Source organism: Pempheris klunzingeri, chromosome 2 (assembly GCF_042242105.1).
Source record: "Pempheris klunzingeri isolate RE-2024b chromosome 2, fPemKlu1.hap1, whole genome shotgun sequence".
NCBI classification, from domain to species: Eukaryota; Metazoa; Chordata; class Actinopteri; order Acropomatiformes; family Pempheridae; genus Pempheris; species Pempheris klunzingeri.
The window spans coordinates 19,271,039-19,293,790 of NC_092013.1; the positions used below are offsets into that span (position 1 = coordinate 19,271,039).

The 22,752-nt window shown below is 39.5% G+C and overlaps 2 protein-coding genes across 2 annotated transcripts; one reads left to right on the forward strand and one right to left on the reverse strand.

Moving 5' to 3' along the window:
* Positions 1-247: 247 nt before the first annotated feature.
* LOC139214806 (synaptotagmin-2-like) lies at positions 248-7,344 on the forward strand. Its single transcript, XM_070845735.1, has 8 exons — positions 248-452; positions 598-758; positions 2,905-3,036; positions 3,926-4,093; positions 5,017-5,184; positions 5,617-5,734; positions 6,834-6,967; positions 7,129-7,344. The coding sequence occupies exons 1-8, from the start codon at positions 248-250 to the stop codon at positions 7,342-7,344; spliced, it is 1,302 nt and encodes a 433-aa protein (XP_070701836.1).
* A 5,876-nt stretch (positions 7,345-13,220) lies between these two features.
* Positions 13,221-20,730, reverse strand: LOC139217622 (protein phosphatase 1 regulatory subunit 12B). Its single transcript, XM_070848998.1, has 7 exons — positions 20,405-20,730; positions 17,494-17,510; positions 17,225-17,363; positions 16,022-16,123; positions 15,590-15,640; positions 15,440-15,490; positions 13,221-13,624 (listed from the first exon to the last, which is right to left on the reverse strand). The coding sequence occupies exons 1-7, from the start codon at positions 20,504-20,506 to the stop codon at positions 13,538-13,540; spliced, it is 549 nt and encodes a 182-aa protein (XP_070705099.1). The 5' UTR covers positions 20,507-20,730; the 3' UTR covers positions 13,221-13,537.
* Between the last annotated feature and the right edge of the window lie 2,022 nt (positions 20,731-22,752).

Below are 22,752 nucleotides of genomic sequence, written 5' to 3' on the forward strand. Positions count from 1 at the left end.
CTTGGTGTTTTCCCAGGAGACTACTCTGTCAGCTGTCAGATTCAATACACTTCTGTTATAATAAGCCTTAGGAGAAAGAATATCTTTAAACTCCTCCTTAAAATAAAATATTCTACTTCCTAGTCTTACAATTCACCTTTGTTCCTTATCTCACCACATGACATTACAATTTTTGGCATATCCTATCTGTCCTCTCTGTCTGTCTGATGTGTTTTTGCCTCAGGGACGCTGCAACTAGTCTTTGACAATGAAGTTCACCTTGTTCAGAAAGCCAAAGGCCGTGGCGTCCTCGGAGCCCACTGGTGCCACCACCATGACCGTGGCTCCAACCCCTGCTTTCGTCTCCACCTCTGTGCCGGAAATCTCCGGCTCCAACAACACAGAGATCAACAAGAATGACATGTTTGAGGAGATCAAGAGCAAATTCTTGAATGAAATTGATAAAATCCCATGTAAGCACAACCAGCGGTGCACTGCACCCACACTTTTTTCTGAGATTCAAAATGCTCGTTATTCCACAAAATGTTAAAATGCTTTGTGAGAAACAAAAAAAAAAATTCAATGTCAATTTTCCCTCTGTTGTTTTGAAACTGACAGTGCCTCCATGGGCTCTGATTGCCATCGCTGTGGTGGCCGCGTTGCTCATCCTCACCTGCTGCTTCTGCATAATCAAAAAATGCTGCTGCAAGAAGAAGAAGAACAAGAAAGGGAAGAAGGGCAAAGACGGCTTCAACATGAAGAACATGCAGGGTGGCGAGGTATGATGCCTTGTGCTTCCTACATGATGAAAAGTCAGAGTAACAGGATGGTTTGGGTGATATTCTGCCTTATTTTTCTACAACAATGTATCATTGAAGTTTTTGTATTCTTATTTATTACAGATGATGAGTTTTTTTTATTCATTTCAAGATGTCTCTAGCTAACCAAATTTGATCTTTTACCAGCAGCTTTTGTAGCCCAGGCTGTAGAGGACACAAGGAGAGCTCTCTTCCCCTCCATTTACTCGATGTTGTTGTGGTGGTCGTTTAAATGTGTGACGTAATTCCATTGTGGCTGGTGGTGAAAAATTACACGCTTTGTTACGGGGAGGCAAAGAATAATGAGCACTATGAAGAGGAAAGTTTCTTTTGACAGGTTGCGAGTAAGAAGCTGCATTTTATCATTCAAGATAATGGATGAAGGCATGAGACTGAGCAAAAATATTGGAAGATTTTGGACGCAAAGAGGATAAATGTTAGAAAAGCCAGCGATGCATTTGAGGGCTAATCAACTACCATCACCATAGATTGCCGAGAGCTCCAGTGACAGTTAATTAAAGAAATCAATTACTTGTGTCCACAATGTGAATATATTGATCTCAGCTGAAAACAAGCGTGTCATTTCTCATCATAATTGTGGTGATGGTGGTGGTGGTGTTGACTGCCTCTCTTTTTGTAGCGTGTTTGGTGTCTTGTGAGTTGAATCTCTTCCTCTCTCTGCTCTCCTCCTTTTTTCCCGCTTTGTGTCTGTCTTGTGTGTGCCACGTGTTTCTTGACTGTGCTGGACTCCCGCTCAACGGTAGGTGGATAGTTCACGTTGATGCTCTCTGGCCCCCGGGGCGGAGGGGGGGTTTCATGGAATGAAAGTCGTAGCTTCCTTTGCTTTTTTTTTTTTTTTAAGCCCCAACTTTTTTTTTTTTACATTATTATTTTTGTTATGACAGCTTGAGAATGTAACAATGGAAAGCTATGATGTGCTCCATAAACCCCCAGAGAGGCAAGTCTAACCATCGAACGCATTGTTCCTGGGACAATGTAACTGTAACTCACACCAATATGGAAAGTATTGGGCTATGAAATGATGTGCAAGACACTCTTAACACTATTAATCTATGCATGTGATAAAGGGCATGGTTGGTTGATTGGGAGACATGGAAACAGTGATGATAAAACTGCATGAAGAGCCAAATACTCTCAAATCTGTCCTTTTGACTTTACCACTCAAGGAGGAGGTACTGAAGAATGTGGAGACACTGGATGAACTGAAAAAAAGAGTAAAAATAGAGGAAAATTTCAAAGTCAAGGTCACCTTGGTAATGAGGCAATCATTTAACTACAATAGTAACACTGCAGCAATACGACTCTGCCTTATTCAAATAGCTGGCTGTGCCCTTTAATCCTGAACCACTTATTGTAATGACGGTGAGCCGGAAAGAGAGGCATTTTTTGGTGCCACATAAATTTAGAGGTGAAACAAGGCCTGCAGGTTAAAGAAGTTTTTGTAATTTCATCTTGAAATAAGAAAGTTGCGAATGTAGGGTTTAATAAAACAACAAATTGCAAACCCTAGGTTATTTGAAAGCCATCTCCTTGCACTGAATATTATGTCATATTTGCCTTTTATCATTTTAATATGCACTGGCATTTGCTGTTGTGAGCTAGTTCCTTATGGGTTTTTATAGCAGCATTTATATCTTAGTTCATTCGGTGAAAGCCAAAGTCCTTTGACAAACAAAGGAACTATGCTAATATCTGATTTCATTGGAAATCTGTGGCATTTATTGACCCTTTTAGTGGAACTAGCATGCAAAGCCCCCACTGACTCTGGCTGTCAATGTGCTGCACAAGCATGTGGAAGGAATTGCCCAATGATCCAATAACACTGAGAGGAAAAGATGTGCAGGAAGTTTAAACACGTATTTATGTGCTACCAATAGAGAATTCTCACCTTGTATATGATATACTCCTGGTTATTATCATCAGGTGCTGTGCAGGTAAGCAGTAACCAAAACATGTATCTCCCACGTAAAAACTCCCAGAGCTCCAGTGTCTGTGGCATGCTGACTGTTGTGAGGAGCCCTGTGTTGTGATCCCCGATCCCCTGACCTTTAACAATCTGTTTTGTTTTGTTACATTCACACCACAGAAACACCAGGACGACGACGATGATGAGGGAGAGACTGGACTGACGGAGGAGGAGAAAGAGGAAGAGGAGAAAGAACAAGAGAAACTGGGGAAGCTGCAATTTTCTATAGATTATGACTTTGAGAATACAAAGGTCTGTGGTGTTCACTTGTAAATACATTGCTGCATGCATTGGTTGCATTTTTGAGATATAGTGACCAAATTCAGATGTACAAGGTCTAAATTGTTTCTCATCAAGAATTTTAACATTCATCACAAGCAGCACACAAAAGTTCAAGATATGATGTGTTAAAAAGGGAGCTTTAGAGGAGCTGGGAGTCAGATTTTGTTACCTTCCCCCTTGTGTTTATGCTAAGCTAAGCTAACTGACTGCTGGCTATAGCTGTATGTTGAACGGACAGTTGTGAGAGAGGTATCGATCTTTTCATCTAATTCTCGGCAAGAAGGCAAAAAAAGTTATTTCCCACAGTGTCTAAATACTCCTTTGAGGTTTGATCCCTGCAAATCTCTAAACAGCTTGTTTGTAAAATCAGCTGAGTGACAGAATGATCATTTTTGCAGAAAGGCTAAAAAACTTGATACAGAGTAAGTTTCCAATAATTCTGGCTGAGGAAAAAGGGAACACATTTATCAAGGATTCAGCAAACTTGATCATCATTACAGTAATGGTCTCAGGACCATATGGCAGGAAGAAATCCTTTAAATGAAGTCAACATTGAACAGAGCATGTTTATATACATCTCACGGTACAGCGAAAACAGTTTTCTGAAGTTATCACAGTGTGACCATTGTGGGACATTGATGAAAAACCTTCTGACATTCAGTGTGTCTCCAGTCGGGCAAGACGTTTGTGGTGATTGATTGCGAGGCTTAAGTTGTCAGATGATGTTATATAAACAATATCTGCAGTGCTGACTCTGACACTAATGAAAAATCTCATAAGCTTTGGATTTTTGCCTGATAAAATTATGTCTCCACTTGTCCTGTCCCTAACATCCTGCCCACACCTCCTCCGCACACAGCTCACAGTTGGCATCCTTCAAGCTGCGGATCTTATGTCCATGGACTCGGGTGGAACCTCCGATCCTTACGTTAAAGTCCAACTCCTACCTGATAAGAAGAAGAAGTATGACACCAAAGTCCACAAGAAAACACTGAACCCTGTTTTCAACGAGACATTTGTATTCAAGGTAAGTCCTGTCAGCATGTCAATATATCTGAAGAGCATCCAGTATGCACTGCTTTTGTATGTATTGATGCAGCTGCAAGCATGCATTATCAAACATTTATGAAAGTGAGCAAGTGTTTATATATAAAATGAGATACGCGAATTATCATCTGAACCCACTGCCGGTGTCTCATATAGTGTGCAAGTGTAACAGAGCTGCTTCTCAGGATATGTGCACTCACTGGCCTGTGCAGCCTGCAGTACATGCTGCTCTTTCCTTTTTCGGGGCTAATAAAGCCCACAGAGACTTCACAAGTGTCTCTGGGTCACACTGGAAGCTCTGCCTGTCTGCAAATTTGTAGTACCAAAACACCAATTTTACAGAACTGTTCTCTCCCAAACAGAGCTGAAGAGATGTTATCCGCCACATTTACTGTTTCACTGTGAGGTTTTATTTGAGTTACTTCTTACTTTTTGAATTTGACTTTTGTCTGCAAAGGATGTTAACATACCTTCCTTTCAGAACATTTTAGAACATGTTAGTCAGTTAGTTGGAGCATGCTCTTTGTTCTAATTTAAGTCAATTCATGTTATTCAAACACCATTTGTCCTTAAATATGGGGCACTTTTCCATAGTGGCTGAAAAGTCACCGTGATATTTGGTCATTAAGCTTCTTCAGTCAATCTGGCTCACTTGTGCTTTTTAGAAAACTGGACCATTCAGAGGAAAATGATGTGAATATTTTATGAATGTTTAAGATTCTGTCAGAACACATTGAATCTAATATTTAGAGACACATTTCTGAAACTAATTTCATGCACTGTACCTTTATCATATACTTCTCATTTTTGGATTTATTTAACTTCTATAGCCATATGATCACTAATACAAAAAAATATAAGGTATCAAGGTATAAAACATATTGCGCTGTGTCTGTCGAACAGGTGCCCTATGAGGAGCTTGGTGGGAAGACTCTGTCGATGTCTGTTTATGACTACGACCGATTTTCCAAACATGACGTCATCGGAGAGGTGAAGATTCCCATGAACACCATCGACCTTGGACGGCCGATCGAGGAGTGGAAGGATCTGGAGAGCGCCGACCAAGAGGAGGTGCTGCTGAGAATCGTTTGAAAATATTGAAATTATGCTTTCCTGATCGATATACAGTTGCGAAAGAGATGTTTTGTGAAAGACAATCATCAAAATGACATATTGCAGTAGCACTATATTTTTTCAGGTATCCTGTCTTGATAACATTGTGTGAATTGTCTTACTGTAGGCTGAAAAAAAATTTTTATACATAAAATTGCCCCTCAGTGGGTGCTGAAAGCCCCAGGATTCAAATCCTTTATCGTCTTAATCTAAACAGAGATTCAGTTCTAAGCAATCCTTTTGACAATGTTGCCTTGAGGACAAAAATACCCGAATTTCATCCACCCTAAAAAAAAGCAAAACTTACAGCAGATCATATTCTATCTTGTTTGCTGATGAGCATCTGTGTGCTTGTCATTCCTGTCTCTTCTTTCATCGCTGACTGCTCAGCCTGAGAAACTCGGGGACATCTGCATCTCCCTTCGTTACGTCCCCACAGCTGGGAAACTCACCGTCTGCATCCTGGAGGCAAAGAACCTGAAGAAGATGGATGCCTGTGGATTATCTGGTAGAGAAAAAAAGAATCTAGATCATTTGATTGGGATTATTGCTGTTGGGAACAGTTTAGGCTTCAATTTGTGTTTGTCTATGCCTTTAGCTTTGAGCCATGTTTAAGATATTAAGATATAGCAATGAAACCATATACATATGCAATATAATATATACATATAAATACAAACACCCCCCCAAAGAATCGCCACCTTATCATGGTGTCAACCTGGGAGCTGTGTTGTGGGGGGCTATAGGGGTCTCTCAAATGCAAAGTGGTTGCAGGGGAGGGGCCAAACTAAGAGAGATTCAAAAAAGCCCCATGAAGTGGAGCCAGAAGTTCAGCGTTCCCTTAGGTAGGTTTGGGGAACAGGAACCCCATCCTGGAGCCAGACTTGGTAGGGGAGCTCTTCAGCGAGCATCTGGTGGCCGGGCCTGGATCCACGAGGCCCAGCTGGGCCATTGCAGAGGTTGGGTGTATGGCACCCCCAGGCATCACAGACTGGCTCTGGGGAGGTGGAACGTCGGAGCTGGTGTGGGAGGCTGAGCGGTACCAGCTAGATAGTTGGGCTCACTTCTACGCACAGTGTCAGCTCTGGAACCAAACTCCTAGAGGGGTTGGACTATCTCCTTTTCCAGAGTTGTACAGGGTAAGAGGTTCTGGGCAGGTGTGGAGAAACTCACGAGTGGTCACTGAGGCGAAAACCCGGGTATGGGAGCAGTTCGGGGAGGCTATGGAGAAGGACTTTAGGGTAGCCTCAAGGAAGTTTTGGCAAACTGTTCAGCGGCTCAGGAAGGGAAAGCAGGGCTTGGCTCAGGCGATAGAAAGAGCAGCATCTCCACACTTTGGTTCAATGGATGTATTAAATGATGAAAACACGTGTTTGGTCCAGAGAACGTTTGTTAGGGCAGGCCCAGAGCTCAAACAGAGCATGTCTGTGCTTTGTCATGCAAGTGCACTGGGGAAATATAGTAACCCTAACCCACAACTGTACAACTACAACATGAAGTGATGAAAGGGAAGTATATATTGCAGTAGCAACAGGAAAGCCAACAAGTACATTACAACAACTTGCCTTGAGGATCTCTATTGTTGATCATATTGTTCTGCCTTGTAGATCCTTATGTAAAGATCCAGCTGCTGCAGGGGGGTAAGCGTCTGAAGAAGAAGAAGACTACAGTGAAGAAGAACACTCTAAACCCTTACTACAATGAATCCTTCAGCTTTGAAATCCCGCTGGAACAGATGCAGGTACAGTACAAGCCAAACCAAAACATTTATCTTTCATCAGAAAGTTAATTATATACAGATGTGAATAAAGCCAAGAACGATTTCGCCACTTCACAAAAGGTTTTAAAAACAATTTATACTTGATAACAGAAATTACAGCTTACGTCTCGTTCCCTTCTTAGAAAATCTTGGTGGCAGTCACAGTATTTGATTATGACAAGATCGGTAAGAATGACGCCATCGGAAAGATCTTCGTGGGCAGTAAGGCGACTGGCCTTGGTCTCAAGCACTGGTCCGACATGCTGGCTAACCCACGCCGCCCCATTGCCCAGTGGCATCCATTGCAGCCAGAGGAGGATATCGATGGTCAGCTGGCATCCTTGGCTGCAAAGAAGTAACACGCTCCACCAACCAGCTAATGCACTAACTCAGAAATCCAACCCCCACCCCTACTTTGCATGAAACCCATGACTTAACACGTGACTACTGGTCATGAAAACCTGCTCAGCAAAAAAGAGACATCTTAGAATATCCGCTCATTCATTGTTAAGTCAAAAAAAACTCTTTTTAAGCATCACATTTTACACATTTAGTGTATGCTGAGAGGAGTGGTGTTGAGTTATCGAGTGACTGGTTCATGACTGATAGACTTTTGGTCTTTCTTTCATTTGAGGAAACTTAGAAACTGATTCTTAGGGTGCTGACACTGAATGAAAGTCTCGGTGAAGACATGATGCTGGAAATAAAGCTTTAGTTTAGTTTATAGAGCATGCTTTACTTACCTCCCCCACTGCTCTGCATACACCATGCCCAGTATTGTATCTTGCTAATAAGTGTGCTATAACTTGCAATAGAAAGTACTGTAGTATTGGGTTATTTCCTGCATAGAGTCTGTTTAAGTCTATTTAATGCAAAAAGATTTAATTGAGAATGACTGAGGTTAAGTTCACTGACTGAAGCAATCCATGTTGCAATATATTTTCAGGACAAAATCTGCATAGATGATTGTCTTCATTTCATCAGCTCATAATAGGAGGGAGATACAGAACAGTTGGCAGGATGGCAGGATGACACAGTTGTCTGTTTTCAGTTGCTTGTTTTGTGTTGCCATGAAGGCGCGTCTATGCATTTAGTTTTAACACACATTTCTGTGTCTTCAGACAGATCTAATGTAGGACAGGAATACATGGGTGCCTTTCCTGATACGACACTTTAAGAAAAAACAGTTTGCTTCGTTGCTTTGTTTAGAGGGGAAACTTTTAAAGAGTGAATATCATCCAAAAGTAGTCAGGGACACTGAATGTGCCATCTCCAATATGTCTTGAGCTGTGTTGACCACTTGGATGTATAACCTTACTTATGTGTGGACAAAGTGAGGACACTAGAAGGCTTACCAATGATGTTCAAATCAATAATGACTATGCTTTTTCTGCTGTCCTAAAAATAGTGCCATTTAATTGTTTTTTGTTTTGGTAGCCATTAAACAGATTCTATCTTTCTTTGACGAATGTTGTAGTTTACAAAACATGCTGTAGTACACTTCAATACTTAAATAGTTTCTGGTGAAACAACACGAGGATTTCTGTCAAAGACAAGATGTTTTTATAGAGAATTGAGTTTGAAATGTGAGATGTAGCTACACTTTTTAAGAGAAGGGGACATTTCAGTTCAAAATGTAGGTTTGTAAAATCTCAACACGGAAAGTGCTGCATCAGACATATAGTACAATAAACATATCTTGGATCATTTGCTTGAACCAAATAGAGCTGCAGAATCTAGCATGTATCATGCCTCGCAGTATGTCATGTTGTTTGGAGCGCTCACTCATCAGTCACAAGCTTTGTAAACCTGGAGCCGGAAGGCTGCAACATGGTGGTGTTAAAACTTCATCACAGACGACCTTTGTCACACACTGATGTGCAGAGGAATGGAGGCAAAAAAAATGCCCTGCGGACTTGAGTCTCATCAGCAGCTCGACGCCTAATTGTGAAGTTTAATCACTGCTGAATATTTGATGTTGAATTTTTAATAACGCTGAATTTATAGCATTGAAATATTTAACTTGGAGAACCACTTATCTGAATTTATGTGGTTTGAATAACCCAAAAACTAAATGATTTTGAGGGTACATGATACTTTATTGAAGTTATTCAAACTGTATTCAAATTCAATCACTTTTGGATCTAAAATTTTAAGTTCATTCAGACTCCAAAACTCAGGATGAAAAATGCAATCTTAAAAATAACCAAGTAGGCTGAATGAAAGGATCAGATCTCTGTCCTATAACTACTATTCCCCATCAGGGATATTTGTACTGTACCCCAGGGGGTACTTCTGTCGTTGCCATGGGATACATGGAAAGATTGTGGAGTAACTCATCTATTTTTAAATATATATATATATATGTAGAGAGAAATATTATGATTTGGTAAAAAGAAAAATGAAGAAACCCCCCTTGGAGAATCCAGGAGCAGAATAAACATACAAATGGGAGAGTACAGATTGGTTTGATGCTGAGTTTTAGTATTTTTTTGTCACGATAACCAAGCATAACCAAGAAAACTAGTTACTTTTAGGGAATGACTGTGATGACACGGAGTGGTAATACTAGCACTAGTGAAAATCTGACCAGAATCATCATGCCTTGTATGTAACGAATAATTGTAACTGCATCTACTTTTATGTAATTAAGAGTGTGAAATAACATTGAGTATAAAATCGATTCCTTAGAGCACTTTTTCGAAACAAGGTGGTTGATCTGTGGAGACACGTCAGACCAAAAAAGGCTGGGACCCTCTGTCGTGCTGTGTTTTGTCAGTCTTATAATCCCCTAAAGAGAAGTTCAGATGAGAGACTGCACATTTACCACAACCAGAATCTGGAAAATTAAAGGGAAAAAAGAATCAATTCTTCATAATTGCACAACTTGAAACATCAGAACAGAAAAGATGGTTTTACTGTGAATATATTTCAGTTCTATAATTTCAGAGGTGTTTACATTTCAGCATTAAGTTTTGAGTTGTGGTTAATTTTCAGAATTAGGCACTCGGTTGCATTTAAATTCATATTTTCACAGCGTGTCTTTGCTTCTACAGGAGGCAATATTGTCACCACAAGTAAAACAAATTCTGCAGGAGGGTGAACAGCAGCACACTGACCGGTCCTTTCACAATACTACTTCTTCCTATTGTTAACATTATGCATTGCGCAAATTTGTGAATAGGCTACAGCATGTATTTACAGGATGATGTAAATAGTGGCATGTTTTAAAGAGGAACCATAATTATATTGTGTATGTGTGTTTGTGTTCTGTGTCATTTTTGATAATAAAACAGAGTAAAAAAGAGTATGCACTGACTGCAAAGTGTATGTATTTTTGCTGAATGGGACTGAATGTATGTCTGAATAATCCATGTCAGTGTTCACAGGCTCCTTTAACGCCTGGATTTGAAGCAGGGTTGCTTTGTGTATCATTTGTAAAAACCCACTTATTTTTGCCATAATACTGCATGACTGTCTGGTTTTCTGTCATCATGTGTATGTGTCCTCTGCTAAATCCAGTGTTAAAGTAAGCCTGGGCTACAAGTCCTGTACTTATTGTTAATTTCTGCTTGCACTTGTTTAACGGTGTGTGTTAGTCACTAACCAGTAAACTGTATATATTTCAGAAAAGGAGAATATTTGCTGGCTCCTTAATTTTCTATCTCAGTGTACCGTAAGTGTTTCCTTCATTTACTCCTGCCAGATGGGTGTCCAGTCTTAGATTAGTAAATGTAGACACAGCGGATGATTTAATCGACTTGTAGCCCCTTCCTCCTTCCGTACGCCATTGAATTGTACCCTCTCATCTTATTGCTATTCGGATAAACCTGCTCTCATGTGTCTGATTATAACATAACAAATCAGCAATTTGCATAAAACATGAACCAAACCTTGTTTTCAGTTTTTAGTATTTTACTTATTGCTTTTTCTGTGAAATACTAGTGCTGCATATTATTGTTGCAGTCCTCTTAAGTAGCTTTACACATATAGCTAAGCAAATCAACAACCTTTTCATTGCAAATGTCTCTTCATGAATTAACACCCAGTTTGACTAATGGATTGCAATGGGATGAGCTGGTATTGTGTCTCTTGTGCATGCTCTGAGATACCGATGATGTGTCTGCACATGGCATTTGTAATGTGGGGATTTGTTTACCCCATCTGCTTTTCTGAGTCACTGTCATTCACTATTAGATAAACCTTTACTTACAACACGCAGTTCATGAAGACGAAGAGTCCTAATCTTCATGACAGTCCATCATTTTGATTATAATGTAGCTTTCTCTCTCTGTGTTCGAGGGCCTGAGAGGAATACAAACCAGACACATTTTTTTGATATCGAGTCTATTCTGACGATTCAATTCCACAATGTGGTGTCAAATTTAGGTTCAGATCTTATTGTGGAGGAGCACCATATTACATCCTTTTCTACAGTGTGTGTCAGGTGATCCTTTCCCGGGGTCATCTGATATACTCACTTATATCTACGCTGCCATCAGTTTCTCTCTGCTATTTTGTGTCTTTGCAATCGGACCAATAGAGCCTGTATTTGTTTGTCGGTGTTCTGTTAATGGACTGTATGAGTCTGTCACTTTTCTGCAATGCAGGCAACAAAATCCCCGTCTTCCTGGGTCTCACAAGCTATGCTGAGCACAGAGCAGACCCGAACAGTGCAGAACAACATTCGCAATGCAATACTGCCAACCTGCTGCTTCAGTAATGGTTCCGCTGTAGTCCTCTTATGTGAACATAGCCATGATACAGAACATCCAAAGACCTGATCGTCATCCTACTCCATCACGCGTTCACTTTCCGAGCAACATAGACAAGAGAAATGCTTGAACGTCTTTCTTGACTCTTCTTGTTTTTGTCTTGTTGTAGGGGTGTGTCAATAGTTGTGCCTTTCTGTGATCTGCATGGTTTAATTACGTCCAAAACTTTATGTTTTTCACCAAAAAATAAAAATAAAAGGGAACAAAAAGACCACCTCATATATCACTCAATGTAGAAATCAGTTACTCAAGGGAACCAAAACATGGGATGTGGTCAGGACTTATGTGTGTGTTGTCAAAATGTAATCATAGGAAATAAAGGCATTTTAAGTAGCCTTGTGCTGTGTGGTGTGTAAATGGAACGGGAGGATGCTTTTCCACTTATGGTCAGTGGGTGGCATCATACACAACATGAGAAAAATACTAGGGAGGAGTGTCCAACAGTGATCCAACATAGATGTGCAAGAAAACATAACATGGATGATAAAAAACATCTGCAGAGTTATGAACAAGGGTGAACAGAAAATATGCAAGTACACTATGGAGACTAATTTTAATATATGATGAAAATTGAAATTGAATATGAACATTACTGAAAACGATATCCACCATGAGTGTCAGATTGTACTGGACTCAGTCAGTCCTGTGAATGTCAAGCAAAAGATACATTTATAGCCATTGAAAGAGGTGTTTGTGTTCAGTCGTGATTATGATGAAATTAAAGTGAATTCCCTTTATTTTTTTTTTTTTTTTTTAAACAATCCTTTAGTGTTAAAGTTCCTTCTTGAGGTTTAAAACCATCTCACCTCAAGATTCACTGAGTAGCTCACACATGAGCTTCACTGGCAGTTTGCCCCGTTGTCAGGCAATTATTTATGCTCAAATGTCTTTTTTTTTTTTTTTTTTAGCATTTTAAGGACTTTGCGTTCATGTTGACTTAATTCAATTTTTACCTTTTTTTAGCCATTTTGCCATCTGCCGATGAAGATCATGGTGTTTATTTGGTCTCACCAGGACTTGACTGATTCACATTTGACACACAACTCTAGTTTTTGCTCTAGTGCTGACGGTTATGAGGCAAGATGATGGGCATTTTCTCTACTCTATGACCAACTTGTATGCTTTTGATTGTTTTCATATTGCAGCTTAAGAGAAAAAGCCTGTCATTTGTGATGACATACTCCAAGGTAAAGCTCTTAAATCAGAGATGACGCTACCACGTTCCTGGGAAATGTAGCTCATCCATCATCTGCTGTCCCTGATAGCTCACAGCCGATTCTCAAGGTCTGCATATGGAGTGAACAAAATATTGCAGTTACCATGGTAATACCTCCGTGGAAATACCTGCAATACTTTGTCCATTTATGTATGCTGGGATATTCTTGATATGATTATACAGTTTAATAAATGGTTTTCTCCTGGACTATTTGGTCATGGAAGAAAAATACAGGAAGCGGCCGTGTTGGAATTTGCCTTTATGTAGAAATGTTTCATGAATACACGATATGAATTTTTAATTTAATGTACTTTCTGTCTGGGAATGTGTTCCCACTGCAGATCCAGTACACTAACAGGACGCTTTCACAGCTGTGGTGAAATGTGCCTTTAATCCTGACAGATAACAGACAATTAAAAAAAAAAAGTCAAGTTCCCCAAATTACTGGAAAGCTATGTACATACATTCTTTCTGAGGACAGGATGAAGGTGGGAAGAAGACAGGTATGGAAACGGCTTCTGGTGCCCGTCCCTCTTCTTCTCATCCTTCCTGCTTCCTGTCTCACTTGGACAGTTTAGTGATGACCCGGATTAAAGCTCCATTCTCATCCTTCAGTCTCTGGTTCTCCATCTTCAGCTCCGCTTTAACCTGAAGAAAGAGTGAGAGACAAATGACGTGGGCGCTGATGTAAATTTACATGTTGCAGATAACCTTGACGGCTCAATGCTCTGGGTGGTGCATGTCATATTATGTCCTGTCCCATCATACAGACATTCACGACAGGCGTACCGTCGCTCAATTTTTGCCATACGATAAATTCACAATTCATTTTGTGGATTGTCACTTACTTATAGTTTGGAAGTGAATCCATATTTGGTTGTATTTTCTCATGCACAAAGTCCTGGATTTTGATTCCTTGTACTACAGGCAACCCTTTCGTCTTCCATCACATCAAAATGAAGTTAATAGATTGTTGGGACCCAACACAGCACTCGTGACAAATATGTTAAGCTGTTGCTTCAAAACAAAGGCTCACATGCCCATATGAAAGAACTCTGTAGTCATTGCTTCTGTTAGGATGCTTTTTCAACACGTCTCCAATGGAAGAAATGGAGGATAAAATTCACAGTCCTCTCTTCGCACGAAACAGCTTGCTAAAGTTCAACTGACTCTAATGTGGGGCTTTGTTGTTCCTAGTCAGTTCCAAAGTGTTCTTAGCACAAAATCCCCCTTTGTGTTTCCACAGACAGTGTTTTATCACTGAGCTGCAGTGGAGGGATAGTATTTTTGTACTAAAAAGGCTGAATTTGGAAGAGACTCACTTGATTTGTCTAACTTCAGAATGCATTTTTACACAGAACAAAGACTTTGTTGGATTTGTGGATTTTGTGCTCCATCCTTTTGTCCCCATCAGAGCTGTTAGGGGGGGATCTCTTTGTGTCTGGTATCGACAAAAGGAATGATCACAACTCTTACAATCGCGAGTGCGTAAGTGTTGATTAAGGCAGACTTAAAAAAAATGCGAACCATCAAAAATGTATCAAACAGTTTTCTTGATCCTGTTTTGAGACAATAAAGTTGGTCACTCCTTAATGTGAAAAAAAATGTGGGCTGATTTTTCGTTTAATTTATAATTTGGGGGACTTTTATAGATATATGATATATAAGATGGATATATGGATAACGCCATAAAAATATTCACGAACAAATTATGACCATATTCACATCCATCCTTTACATTCTCTTCTAAGGATTTTGAGACCTGAACCTCAATACAATACTTATTTTTTTTTATTTTTCCTTCTGTTCCTGCTAATGACGAGTCCAGAAAGGAAGTTGGCTGCACACAAAAAAGAGGGTAAATCTGATCACAATAAAGTAAATACAATCACATGTTTACAAACGCATAATCTTCTACACTCGTACTGAGTGACACACAAACCCAACTGGACCTGACTTGCCCATTTAAATACACGTGACAGAGCTTCTCAGTTGTGAATGTCTATTTTCGCACCAGCATCTCTTGTTTGTGCAGACTTCTTGTTCACAGATAACAGCAGGTTTTTGTTTGTATCCCCTTGGGCATAACACAGCAGACATTTGTGAACGTTAGACCCTACATGAATACTGATGGCTCACTCGCTGCAGTGTCAAAGTGCTCACACATTCCACAGCCAGCAGAGCATAATGGTGACAAATGATGTCAGCTAAAACCACCGTGGACAGAGCAGACAGAGCAGCTCACGCCGCGGCTCCAAGTCCCACAGACACTTTACACTGTTTGGATTTGATTGTTCATTGTTTTCCTCATGTCAAATAAGCTTAACTTCCCCTTGGGTAAGAGATCCTGCTATATAGCTATTTAGTGATATGTTTAGAGGAGGCAGAATATGAAAAAATACAAGTGAATGTTATGATGAATAACAGAAGTTAAGGTTTTATATTCTAAAATATCCAAAATACCTTCAGCTGTTCCTCCATATCTGATATCTTCTTTTTTAGACTCCAGCTTTCCTATGAAGAAGAGCATTTTAGAAAATAATTAAGATAAATAAGAAAATATTTTGAATATATAAAGCGTTTATTCATATTGTCATAATGGTGCGTTCTCACCTTTTTTTCTGTCTCAAGCATGTTGGAGCCACAATCTCCCGGTCTCCCTTTCTGCACAAATGAAAGGTTATTACGAACAAGGTTACAGCATAAAGCCTGGAAACCGATTATGGGTGCTGCATTTTCATCAACAGTGAGTACACGTGTCTGATGTCAAATATCAAATGTGTTCACAGACGCTCACAGAAACTCTACAGCAGCTCACTGTTAATATTCCAAAAGTCAGACCAGGCACCTTGCAGTAATTACATTTCAGCTTGCTTGTATAACTTTCATCTTTCATGTCACATTTCTGTCACATTACAGTAAAACCTGATATCATCATGAAAATATATGGGAGACATTTCTGCGTGTGCTGGCAAATTATGACTTGCAGAAACTTTTATGTACTTTTCAGCAACCATTACCGTTGTCTTGCTGTATGTAACGTACCTGTGCTCTCTGCAGCTGGTCCTGAATCACAGCCAGTTCCTGTTTACTTGTTTCCAGCCTGGACTTAAGCCTTTGATTGGTAGCCAGTGCCTTTTCATACATCTACAAAATATGCACTTGTTAGTGTTTGATTGTTTTCACGGCACCCAGACCAACAAGCGCTGACATCAACAGCCACACTGATTGTTTGTGTTGTAGTTTTATCCGTTTAGTGTGTAACTAATGATTATTTTCAATCTCGACCATGAGGTTTACATTTTTGCCTCTGAGTGAAATATGAATTGATTTGAATCATGATCACGAATCAAAGTCGGAGTCAAAGTTTACATTTTTCCAGTCAAATATCTCAACATCTACTGGCTGGTTTATACAGATATCCATCATTCCCATCAGAGGTCCACAGTTGTGGGTTTGAGTGCAATTTATCAACAACCGTTGGATTGATTGCCGTGAAATCTTTTCCAGACATTCATGTTCCTCTCACTTTGAGTCGTAATCATAAGTAAAAATTTCATCATGAGGTCAAAATAGCAGCTGTAACATGTGTTTGGCTTTGTTTGGTGCTAATTTGAAAATGTTGGCACACTAACCACTAAAATAAGATGGGGAACAGGGTAAACATGAGACATTAAACATCAGCATTAGAATTTAGCATGCCAATGTTATTATTTAGCTCAAAGCACTGGAAGTACAGCCTCACGGAGCTAAAGTTAATCCTTTAGTCTGTGAAATATCAGAAAATTGTGAAAAAAATTCCCATTACAGCAGTCCAAATATTTTTTTTGTCCAACCAACAGTCAAAAAACCAAAAGATATTGGATTAAAGATTATATAAAGCAGAACAAATTATCCAAACAATAAAAAAAATTACCAAGAATCTTTTAAACAGATTACCACTTAACACATTTTGTTTCAAATTCTTTTTATGTCAGCCAACCGTATAACTGACTAATCGTTTGTGCTCTACTGTTTATGTAACAGCATCCTTTAGAGGCTGGATTTTTGTGTCTAATGTTCATTGGGTAATTGGCAAAGGCTCAGCCATCTTGTGAAGTATACATAGGCTGTCCTTTTCTCCTCTCTGTAAAGCACCGTGATGAAGGCCCTGTGCTGAAAATCACTGGCTGAATAAAATTCTGCTTAAGTGAGTCAATTAATTGTCAACCGTCTAAATGATATCGACGTGCAAACTGCATCGATTGCCTTTTTATAGTCACTGTTTGCTGACTCTTCTTCTGCCTTTTTCCTTGCAGACAGTCTGTTCTCCCTCCGTAAGAAGTAGGACTCAGCGTGGTTTGTGGATGTATCGTTGGAGACATCAGAGGATCCAGACGAGCTCAATCTGAAGACATAAAAGAGGTGTTTAACACTGAAGTATAGCTCAGTTACTGTCAGAGGTTAATATCACTGAGGCATTGATAGATTCTTGTTTTTTATGCAAAATACTTTGAATTGAACTAGAGGGAGCTTACCTGGACAGTCTCTCATGCTGTAATGGAGGAGAAACATTTTAGAATCTGACCAAAGTAAAGACAAAATGCAACAGCAATGCCGGCATAAGCTTTTGTAAGGACATTCCTGATTATCCTACATCAGGTTCTATTACTTACTTAAACCTTACAGAGCGTGAACAAGTAATTCAACTCCATCATGACCCATCCTCTGTTTCACAAAATGCTCACTACTGCACAAATAATTACATCACACAGCTTGACTTCATCATTTGCTTGACAGGCTGTTTGGTCGTGATGTGAGATTTATGAGGTTCAACGTGGAATCAAATCCACAAGTGAGGTTGTATTTTGTACCATGTCGACCACTTCCTACGTTTAATATTGTAACCACGCAGTCAACATGCACCCAGGACATACTCTCTAACATCTACAATGTCAGCAAGTGCATTCATTATCAGCACATCTAGATGAAAGGAAAGCTCAGTGATTCTTTGAAGTGATGTTACCAGGAATTTCTCATGAAAGACTTTTTTTTTTTTTTTTCCAGTTTTCCAAGAAAAGGTTTATGGCAGTCTGACATACCAAGCTATGTTAAAGACGGAGAGAGGAAATGATCCCTTAAATAAACCGACAAGCACAGATAACTAAACACATCCAAAAAAGGTAATAGCTCTGGCAGTGGCTCTCACAATTTGTTCATTATTGCCTGCTGAAGTTGGAAGACTTCATACAGTTTCCTTGATGAGAGATTTCCAAGTGGCACAGTAGAAACTCCTTTAAAAACATGACAAAATGTAGCTTCACACAACACCGCTTAATTCATTTTGAGGGACAAAAGTGTAATTCTTACAGCACCAGTAAGAGAAGTATGAACCATATGTAATATTCACGTAGAGGTAAGTGACAGATTGTTGTGAATTACAATTATGAGCGTATTAGCATGACGATGTTAGCATTCAGCTCAAAGCAGCACTGTGCATTAATACAGCCTCACAGGGGCTCCTCTAACATTACTGTAGGCAGTCTTGTTTTTACAGCGCGTTTCGACAACAGTGGAATTTAAAGTGCTTTTTATGAAAAAGACAAAGATATGAAACAGTACACACTGTTGACAGAAATCAGTGTGTTGCCAGATATCCTCTCTGAACACGCTGAACCAATCTACTACATCCCCAAATGCCCTTTTATCATATTTTCATAGGAAAAGCCAACATAACTCCCTCTTTCAGTTTTATTGCATCCATAAATGCTAACAATCAATGTGTATTAACTTATTAGAGACAATCATCTTGTCTGTAGCAATTACTTCTGCATCTGTCGGTGAAATATAGATGCACTGGAGCACTTTTTCCCACGGACATAACTTCTAAGATAGTGCATGCAGTTCCATTTTGGGTAGTACTTCACTCTTTTAGACGTACAGACTTATCGTGGCAGTCACGTGAACTAAAGCAAAAAGCAGACCGGTGATCACTGCTCAAACAGTTACACACTTAACTGCAGTAAATCATGGAGAAGGTAAGTGGATTCCTGTAAAGAAGAAACAGGGCTTTAATATACAGACACTGTGTGTAAACACAGTGATATGCCTCTCCTCAGACATTTACAAGATCTCTGGATCCTCACCAGACTCTGATGTCAGCTCCTTTAAGGCTGTCTCTGGACACTTGGATATGTTTGCTAAATGGTCATTAATGATATACAGTGTGCAGACTGGGAAAAATCTCTGGTTTAGATTAAGAGACATCACATAAACAGATGCTGATGGGGCTTATGTGACATTTTATCCCATGAACGTGAGCGTCTGTGTCGCTAAGCTGTCCTCCAGCCTTTCTGGATCCCATGAGGAACGTCTTGCATGCTGACCAGCTATTCCCAAGTGGAAAATGTGAGCTTCCCGTAGGACTAGCAGAGAGATAAACATCCATAAATACTGCATCTGCGTTCCCACAAGCCAGTCCTAGGCAGTCTATCCCTCCTTCTCTCTGTTCCCTGTCATCCTGTCTTTCACCCCCAGCGTTCTCTCTCTCTCTCACTCTCTTCCTGTATCACTCTCTCTCTCCCACTCCATTTATCCTTCCAAAGTGGATTCTTAGTTTACATAAACACACATGCCTCACTGCTCATTACAACTTTGCCTCAGCTCCACACACAGATTGTGCTCTTAAATGCTCGTAAAATGTTGTTTCGCAGCTTGTGTGAGTTATAACGAGGCTTTAGAAGCACGTCAAAGTGTTATGAGAGATAAAAAACTTTATTATCCTTAGGGGTATCATGTAACCACGATGTCCTTGGTACACGTTTAGGAATGAAGGCCCAAAAACTTATTCTAAAACAGCATCTTCACAATCTAACACGTCAACGTGTTTGTAAAGTTTAAAGGTGTAGACAAATCAAATCAGTATGCATAGTGTGTGATTGAATTAGACGCTGATAAAATTTGCAAATGGAGACAACACCATCTGTAGTGGTTTGTATATGATTATTTGTCAATTAAAGCACCATAATAAATGCATAAAATGATATCATAGCTTTGCGGGAACATTTAAAGAGTCTCTGATTACACCATCTCTTGAGAAATTATTTTCATACTTTCTCTTGATTGCGGTATAATTCAAAGGAATACATTGCAATAGTGGAAAAACCCTTTAGTTGCTCCCAACAGCTGTCATTTGTTTTCAAAAAAAAGAAAAAAAGACCAATGTTCATTTCAAATGAGGCATTCATGGCTAATTTTCCATCATCATGTAGGCTACATCATGAATCAAAAGACTGCAACATACAAACACACAGGAATACCTCTGTGGCTTGTTACAGAGGCATTTGTTTGACAATGACTGAATGATAATGTTAGTGTTTGCATTATGTCAGCCATGGCTTCCCTCTGAGTAAACAGACACTGAAAAGACTAAAGGCAATCAGGCCCTACCCTCAGGCTCTTGGTGGTGGCGGTGGATGAAGTTGGAGAGGAGTCAGAGAGCGACTTTCTGATGCGTGGCTGATCCTTGTTGTGAGAAAGTAGAGATGACATCGCTCCGGAGCTGCTGGCCTCTGCATGCAGCTGTGGTGTGGTCCAAAGTACTTCCAAAAAGTTTTTCTAAAAGTTCTTCTTATATGGAAAAAAAAAAAAAGCAGCAATGAAGGACGTAGAAAGATGTATTCACTGATAACAAAATCTGATGTGGATGTTTACTTAGTTAACGTGAGAGACTGTGAGTGTCATCTTCGTGTGATGGTGAGACATCTGATGTATCTGATGAGCCTGAAAGAACGGCACAAGTGTGAGAGCGGTGGAGGAAGTGGTGGGACTGGGGGAGTAGGCGGGCTGTAGTGTGTGTGTATATGTGTGTGTGTGTGTGTGTGTGTGTGCATACGGATCTGACAGCAGTATTGTTCACAAGAGCACTCAAGGGTCATTCAAAAATGGACAAAGTAAAGCATCACAGGGCTCTATTATGTTGTTTTAGGGTAGTTTCTATAGACATTAATGTGAAAACTGTACTCTATTTTGGCACTGTATGTAATGCACAGGGAGGTACATTTATTATGTAAATGTGTGGTTTATTATGCTTTTTTTGTTTCTCTTAGAAAGGGGAAATGGGCTTCTAAAATGGCAACTCCTCAGTTACAACAACTGGTAGAAGGTGCATCTGAAAGAAGAAGTAACATTTTAAGCACGTGCACGTAATTGACAAGGGTTTGTGTTACAGTAAGGATGTGTAAAAATATTTCAATATTCTGTGCTAAGGGTAAAATCTGTTGTTAAGATCTCTTTGAATTTAATGAAGCTGGAGGCAGCGAGTGTGTTCACAGTTAGGACGAGCTTACATACCTTTCTCAGTATGTTCCATGACACAGTTGCATTCACAATGTTAGCACAGGTCATATGTTTGCGATTTATTCTCCTTAAAAGGGAACCTAAAGGCACGCGCTATCTGTGTGTAACTCATGTTGTAAACGCTTATGGAATGTGACAAGTACATTTCATAGCTAATATGCCGACACTGACAAGTTTTAAGACAAAATATTTGGTAAGGGTTAAAATCACAGCTTAAACAATCTTGACTATTGGAGGGTTTGACAAGTGTTTTTGGTCTCAGGTGGTGAGACACACCAGGCGCCTCGTTTCATGTCTCAGTCTTGTCTCTAATTAATTACAGCCTGAGTCAGAGTTGGCTGTTAGAGCAAACCTCATCTACTGTAAACTAATCACAGGATTAAATAAAACAAAGCATTTGACAAATGTCTATTCTTGCTGACGAAGGCATGAGGTGTTCCACCAGCAAACTTTCTGTGGAATATCCTTAGACAGGGGGATTTAAACATTTTTTTTATTGTTCTTGCTGGAAAAGCATGATTGTCTGGGGGGCATTCATTTTATATAAATAACAATGTTGAGTTTAACATCCAACAGTTAAATGTCACCTGAAAACTGTTATACATTAAGCATACCTGTTTTCATTACGTTCCATCATGCTCCCCTTTTGTTGGATTCTGCAGAATTCATGTAATTACTCCAATTGTCAAAATAATAAAGAAAAATCACATTAACGGGACAATCTGTCTCCAGGCAGAATTGCCTCCTTATAGAGTATTAAACTTTATTGAAACAAATCAGACTGTTATTCAAATGTAACCTCATGGCAGCTCAAGAGTTAGTCAGTCAGTCATTGCTGTTGCTTTTCTATCAGTGTCAGTTCAGGCAGGATGTCCCAGAGGGGTAACCGTAGACCATACTTAGACCCTAACCCCTAACGTGAGAAGACAGATGTAAGTAAAATATCCCTTTTTTAATCGTATAACCAATATAAAAAACACTCAAAACTGAACACTCACAGATCCCCTCTTTGGAAAGTTTTTTTTTTGGTTTGTCTTTTGCGTTTGTTGATCATTCTTTATCATTTATGGTAGTGATCAGGCACCACCTGCTGGCAGAAAATAATACTTTAACCTTTTCACAAAAGGGCTTCATGACAAGAGAACAGTATGTACCAATGGAATCCTATGTGCCTGCATGTACAGCATGTACATTACCATAAATAACTTCACAGTGAGAGCCACTACATATTATGTACTTGTGTTCAGTTACAAGCTATAAGTGCAGACACAGTCGCTTTCTATTTCTCATTGCAAAAAACAATTGAATTTCATACTCTCATACTCTAATGTGTGATATGTAAATTGATGAAATACATTTAATTGTTTTTTGTTATGTTGTCATGGTAACTTTGTTGAAATTCCTTCTATTCTTTTTCCCCCCCACAATCCTTCCCATGT